Consider the following 7,596-nt stretch of genomic DNA (forward strand, 5'->3'; position numbering starts at 1 on the left):
AGTGCTATGAAAGGAAACTCTGGTCATCCTGTATCTCCTGTAATCTGTGGTCACATGCACAGGTCCTGCAACAAAACTGGGCCTTCTGCTCTCCTTAGCAAAGGGGCCCATAAACCTCGATGCTCCTCACAGATGACTGGCAGTTAACAGTCGCTATGGTAAGTGTGTCCTTTTTCTCAGGGGCGGATAGCCTCTAGGCTGTTATCAATACTTCAATAAATACCCCTCCACTACTCAACAAGGCTCATGTAAGTTATTAAGATTTTTAAGCTGTCTAAATAATGGTTAATAAGGGATGATTCAAGGATATGTAAATATTATTGATAAGCCAGTAAGAGTATACAGCATAATGCAATAATATTTTTCTAATAAAAATGATGTGTGAAGCTGTTTATTGCTCAAGGTACTGATACTTAGCCACTTTAACTGTAAAAGTAACTTTTATTGGCCTGATATAATTATCATCTAGAAGGATTACTGTTGAATACGTTCATGCTTTCTAGTTCTTTCTGAATTCTGGCTGGCTGGTTCAACTCAGTTCTTCTGGTGCAAATGCATTTCTAACCGGAGGGATTCAGTCTGGCTTCTTGAAGCTTCTCATAGAATTGCTGTGCTTGTCCTTAAAGTAACTCTTGCAATTTGTTTCAATCTCCTGGCTCCTCATTTTCTGGATCATTCTGTATTCACCTGTGTCTAGCTTGTTTTCTCTACAATCCATATCTGTAAAACTGTCCTTGTAAAATCTGCCTCTGAACTCCACAAACTGAACTGACAAGCACTCCACTCCACTGCATGGCCTCAACCAACTGGACTGACTAGAACTCAGAAATCTGCATGTGGCTGTCTCCGGAGAGCTGGGATTAAGGCAGGTACTACCATACCTAGACCGAAGCTTTTATTTTTTTTTAACCTAAAACTTGTTCTATACTAGGCTGGCCTTGAACTCAGAGATCTGCTTGCTTCTGCCTCTGTCTCCAGGATTAAATGTGTGTCCATATTCCAGCTGGATCACAAATACCTACAAAGTATTGCCAGAGCAGTCATGTTGCTGGATTAAATTCCTCTACACTTAACAATCTGCAGTGGCTAAATTAACTTATAGTGCATGCATGACTTACTCTGTCAATCAGGTGAAGTCCATCTTTTACATGGAACATGGAGACCTGATCTCAAGCCCTTTTGATTTTATAGCAAATATTTCATAATGGCCTTGTCAAGTCCCCCAAAATGAATCGCTGAACACATGTATGTTCTCCCCCATCTCCTCTGTCTGTCTGTCTGTCTGTCTGTCTGTCTCTCTCTCTCTCTGTCTGTCTCTCTGTCTCTCTCCCTCTGTCCCTCTCTCTCTCCTCTCTCCTCTCTCCTCTCTCCCTCTCTCTACAGTTGGTTTTCTATTTTAGCCTAAAGGACAAAGTTATGTCATTTGCCGAACATGGAGGAAACTGGAGATAATCTTATTAGTTGAATCACAGCCATCTCTGAAAGACAAATTGTATTTGTTTTTACATTTGTGTATCCTGAACTGAATGCAGGTATAAAAGATCATGATTGTATACATGGCATGAAAGCAGATGCAAGAAGCCTTGGGAAGTGAAGGGGTGCATAGGAGGGACAGAGGTGAGGTAAATGGAATACAGCTGCATGAGGAGAATATGCTCAGCACAAAGGCATGTAAAAATACCCTTGTGTAACCCAGTGCATGTACAGTGAATGCATACAATACTTTAAAAAACAATATGAGCCACAATTAGAAGAATGTACTGAAAAACCCATAGTACATCATTTGAATCTTGCTTGTGTAAGAACTGATAGAATCCAAGGGCAAGCACACAGTATTAATAGAAAAATAGGGAAGAGGTTTCAACAGACATAGATAAATGACAGATATGGAGAGGGGAATAACTCATGAAGAATACACAGCAAAACAAATTTAGTTTTCACACAAATGCCACAATAGTACGTCATTACATGTCTACTTAAAATAGAAGAAGCAATAATTGTATTATTATGGTAATTATATAGCCAAGCAAGACATTGGGCATGCAGGACAACAGAAGCTTTGAGACACTGTCCTTAAGAATGTGGAATGTTACTTCCTGAGGAGAACAGTAAGTACTTCATTGTCTTGCAGTGGTAAGCATGGGTTATCTCGTGAGTCAGTGGTCTTGTTTCTAGTTATTTACCTGAGATAAGTAAAAGTATATGTCCAAAAATACCTATGTATAATTGTTCATAGCATTTGCATCCATAAAAAAAACCTCAAATCAGGGGATCGCTTATTGTTCAAGTCATAGACAGTGTGTATCTACATCATGCAACATATATCCAATTAAATAGCAGTAATATAACAAAATGGACTACTGAGACGTGCAACAAGAAAATGGATACCAAAAACATAGTGCTTTTTGCAGGATACAAGCTAAAATATGTTCATGATCTATAATTCCATGCACTGTGAAACTATAGGGCTAGGTATTGCAATACATCAGAAAAGAGGCATGACGGAGCCTGAGAACATCTGTCTGTTAAGGGAACTGTCTGTCTTGCTGTTTGTTCTTGGTTATATAACCATACGTGCTTGTGGGAACACATCAGTGCATCTTTAACATTGCCACACAATCGAGAGGAGTAATGTTTCTTCACCAGAGTCTATGAAAAAAGTAAGCTCTGGTGATATGCACCTGTAATCCAAATGCCAGACAGGCAAAGGCAGGAAGACAGGAAGTTCCTAGCCAGCCATTATAACAGAATTAATAAATCCCAGGTTTAATATTGCCTCAGAACAAAATGGAGAGTGATCAAGGAAGACATTTGACAAGGGTCAACCTCTCATGTCTACAGGCATGCATGTCCACATTCACTATAACAACATACAAATATGCTTGTACATACAAAGTATGTACATACACATGTGTGTGCACACATATGCAATGGTGATTTTCACTACATGGAAATTACTTCTAAATAAAGCTGACTAAAATTAAGACTTTAAAAAAAACTGACTAAAAAAGTACAGAAGTGAGAGACAAAGTCATAACACACAAAAAAAAGGCACAAATAACTTTGTCCTTGCAGACCTGATTCTGTCCCCCAAACCCAGAAGTTCACTTACAAAAGTCTTTCGCTCCAGTTTCAGGATATCTGGCACCATCTTCCGGCCTCCAAGAGCACCAGACATATGCATGGTGCACGTACATATATGCTGGCACACATGTGCTGAGTAAAAGGATGTGTATAGAAGAGAGTTTATGGGAAAATGCATAAAACTAAGAGAACAGAGGCTTACTGTTCTCACTAGTGTATGATTGGGTCAGAGTTCAAATAGGTCTGCCTACATCCATAGACCAACAACATCTGTCAACAACAAAATATTTAGAATCACAAACACTTTGGTATACATATCTACAGGCATCCATGCACAAGTACACTCTAAAACAGCGGGTGTTAAAAATGGTAGGCAGATACGTGCATAAAACATGCCTTATGTGCTCAAACTCTGCAGTAGAAGCAGAAAGAATCTGGCTGCCTGTAAGGCATTAGAAGAGTTTTTGCACAGACTGTCAGCATATCAGTAACTGGGTTCAAATTCCATCTCTGCTACTAACTGCATGAGTTAACTTGGGAAATTTGCCCAACCTGCCAGTGTCTTGGCTTCCTCAACCATAAAATCAACATTAAAACAGTTGCTTATGTGGGCTGAGTCATGGAGACGAAGTGGCCTATGAGTAATTCTACAATGTAAGCCTTCAAGAAAGCAGAGGAAGGCTAGACCTGGGAGGGAGCACAGGGCAGGCAAGGCCTGCGGCCAGTCCTGCATCAAGCCTTCTGCCCTCAGGAGCCCTTTGCTCCATCCTTGTCACTAGATTCAACACAAAAACCCCTGGTGGTAAGCACAGACAAAGCACATATGAAACCAGGTTTGTCATGAAAAAGAACCTGCAGAGCCTGGCCCTGGACCGTGAGAAGTCAATGTTGAGGACTTAAAAGGGAACCTGAAGGGAAGTAAATACACAGGGGTTTGAGCACAAGCATATGTTACTTTTGCTATGGCAGCATTTTAACTGGAAAGGTTTTTTTTTAACTTTGCAATAATTGTTGGTTTGAAAGCTCAGTAATGTGTAATAACCTGGAAAAAAAAAAACAATGTTGCAAGTAGGTCAAAGGGCAAGAGCTGTGGATTCCTAGCACTGTGATGGGTGTTTGTTGTTATTGCTGTTGCTGTTTGTTTGTCTTAATGTAGTATATTTATATTTCTCAAAAAATGGGTGATGGGTGAGAGAAAACTGGTAAAGATGGAAGAGGAGATAAACAGAAAACATTCACATACACTGTGTTTTCATATATACTCCATTACTCCCTTCCCACGTTCCCCAGATCTCTTTCCCCCAGGCTCCCTCGCAACACGATTTCCATAGTTACATAGATGATAGATAGGTAGATAGATAGATAGATAGATAGATAGATAGATAGATAGACAGGCAGACAAATAGATGATAGATAGGCAGGTTGATGATAGATAATAGATGATAGATAGAGATAGATAGATAGATAGATAGATAGATAGATAGATAGAGAGAAATAGTTCATTAAACCCAAAATTAATGTTACCAAGAGGTAGCATTTTGCATACCTATCTAGAAAGTTAATTTTTTTTCCTTAAATCTTGCCTGTGTGTACAGAAAGTTTAGAATGTCTCCCTGTTTCCAGGATCCGTTTTTGAGCTATTAAAGCTCCTTACTTCTGCCCTTTCTTCCATTCAGAGGGAAATATTTATTAGCATTTATGAGTTGCTTATTAGCATTTCTACTAAGTGCCCATATAACTCTAATGAAAAATAACAACATAATTACAAATGAGTGGAAGCTGTGTTAATTAGAATTGATTTATGCTCAAGTAATTCTAGTCTCTCTTTTCCAATATCAGTACCTAGCCTGGAAAGTGGGAAGTTTGTAGCTTCAACATCCATCCCCCACCCCAGCCTCATAGAATTAACTTCTAATAATAGAAATCTGCTTCTAAGATCTGAAGGAATTCACAGTTGTCCTCAGGAGTGCCACGTGCTGAGAAAGGCACTCAGTGCTTTAGGAAATTCAAAGGTGTCCATTCATAAAGCAGAGCTTTTACTTCAGTGAGTCAGAATGTTGGCCTAACCATCGCACACGGCAGCTTCGTGGGATGCACACCACCTCTGGGTTCTGCCTGGGAGAGATAATCATAAAACAAATTATGTAAGTTCTCTGAAGAGGGTAGGTGCTCAGCATAAAGCAAGTTAATTCCTGGGCATTTAAGGGGCCTTCCATACAATGACAGCTGGGAATGCCATCTCCCTTCGGTAAGCCCCATAAAATGTCAGTCTCAGAGGAAGAAGAATGGACACTAAGCAAATAAGAAGCCTGTGTCCCCATTAATCTGACTCTGGATTTTCCAGTCATTTTCAGTCTGTAGCTAGAAAATCAACTGTTCTTGGAATGTATAAAAATCACTGAGGCAGAGATTCTTCCTGCTGACTATTATTCAATGCCAATATTACCCAGAAAGGAAAATAAGGGTTTATCAGATTTTACATGTTAGTATAAACAAGCTTAATAGATTTCTTCTAAAGCCAAATTAGAGCTGAATTTGCAGAGTTTGAAGACTGGCCCTGCTTACGGCAGCTACAGTTAAGGATGAAGTCTTCTTCCATGCTGAGCTGTAAGGCAAGAGTAGTTGGAGCTCTTCAGTTACATGGTTAGGCAGTCTCTACTATACCTACTTGGCTTAAGACCTGACGTTAAGATTTTTTAGGAAAAAAGTAGCAATCTCTAAAATTGCATTTTAACTATACATAAATGATCTCATTTAATAACATTTTCTTTTACCAAAACAATAAAATAAAAAAATTTCTCTCTCTCTCTCTCTCTCTCTCTCTCTCTCTCTCTCTCTCTCTCTTTCTCTGTGTGTGTGTGTGTGTGTCTGTCTGTCTGTCTGTCTGTCTGTCTCTGTCTCTCTCTCTCTGTCTCTGTCTCTCCATCTTTCTGTCTCTGTCTCTCTCTCTCTCCATCTCTCTCTCTCTCTCTCTCTCTCTCTCTCTCTCTCTCTCTCTCTCTCACACACACACACACACACACAGAGAGAGAGAGAGAGGGAGAGAAAGATTAAGGTTATAAACTACAAACCATTCTTGTCAGAAATCTAGGAAGACATTTTTCTTTAAAGTTCCACTCAAAGGGTCATACTTACTGTTTCTTAAGTGAACATGGTATAAGAAAGCTCTGTCCCGAAGAAAATCATTGATAGTAATGCCACAATTGATATTCTTAATAATTAGTTCAATATGCTATGAAAGGCTTGTCTAATAATGACTCATTTAAAGAATATATAGTATTTGAAGATTTCATTATAGTGTTCTTGTGAAAAATAAGAGAGACAAATGATTTTGCCATAGTAACCACTGAGTACTTTTAGTGTCAAGAAAATGAAGGCAGGGTTTATATAATCCTTGTACTGGGTAGAGTCTCAGCAAATGTAAAGATTAAAAAAAGAAGACGTTAGAAATATGATAAATGATAACAGTGAACTTCAAACCTAAGCAAACTCCAGAGCAAAGATATGACTATTGTCTTACTGTGTGCCACAGTGATTAAACTGCAATTAATATATGAATGTGTGAAAAATTAAACTTAATAACCAAGGGAAGTATTTTCATGTGAAGGGTGAGGAGGTGAATGGAACCTGTGGAATGTGGACACACCCAGTGGAAGAGGATATATAACTTGACCTCTGTCTGGACCACATCACTCAAACTCACATTGTCCCATTGACACCCAGCTGAACGTACCTCTCTTCTCAACATGTCCTACAGCTGCTGTTCTGGAAGCTTCTCCTCTAGATCCTATGGAAGTCAACTATGCTACCCCTCCTCCCGTGGCTCTTCCTTCCCAAGCCAACTGACCCACAGAACTAAGTTCTGCTCTCCAAGAAACTTCCATCTGGGTTCCTCTTTTAGCCATGGCTGCCATCAGAATTGCTTCCAGCCCATCAGATGCCAGACTTCCCATGTGGTGCACAGCTCATGCCAGCGTCCTTTCTACCGTCCAAGTGTGTCCAGCTTCTGCAGCCCTTGTAGGACCACATATTCTGGCTCTCTTGGTTTTGGGTCCAGCAGCTGCCATTCCCTGGGCTATGGGTCAAAGAGCATCTACACTTCAGGCTGTGGATCCAGAGGCTTTAGACCTGTGAGTTATGGAGTCCGTGGCTCTCCTTCCTTTGGTTATGGATCTGGATTCTGTCACCCAACCTATGTGACTTATAGAAACTTCCAGTCTTCTTGTCACAGACCCACCTGTGGATCAACCATCTGGAGATCAAGTTGCTGAACTTACTGATGATAAATGAATTATCTGAGTTAACTTAATACTTCTATCATAGGATCTTCCAATATGGCTAACTAATCATTCTCTGCATCCTTTCTCTGACAAGATAAGATCAATCCAATTAAGAAATTACAGAATAACCAAAATATAAATTCAACGCCTTTTGAAATGAGGAATTACCTATTCATAAGTCCTGGGACTGTGTATGGGAGTTCAGTTATATTTGACTTAATAAAATTATTTA

The 7,596-nt window shown here is 39.6% G+C and overlaps 1 protein-coding gene across 1 annotated transcript; it reads left to right on the plus strand.

The window, feature by feature from the left end:
• Positions 1-6,830: 6,830 nt before the first annotated feature.
• LOC127666239 (keratin-associated protein 13-2-like) lies at positions 6,831-7,355 on the plus strand. Its single transcript, XM_052159022.1, has one exon. The coding sequence runs from the start codon at positions 6,831-6,833 to the stop codon at positions 7,353-7,355; it is 525 nt and encodes a 174-aa protein (XP_052014982.1).
• The last annotated feature ends 241 nt before the right edge of the window (positions 7,356-7,596 follow it).

This window comes from Apodemus sylvaticus, chromosome 15, assembly GCF_947179515.1.
Source record: "Apodemus sylvaticus chromosome 15, mApoSyl1.1, whole genome shotgun sequence".
Classification (NCBI taxonomy): domain Eukaryota; kingdom Metazoa; phylum Chordata; class Mammalia; order Rodentia; family Muridae; genus Apodemus; species Apodemus sylvaticus.

Excerpts from the sequence above, each read along its gene's own strand:
- LOC127666239 (XM_052159022.1), top strand. The coding sequence starts at position 6,831 with ATGTCCTACAGCTGCTGTTCTGGAAGCTTCTCCTCTAGATCCTATGGA.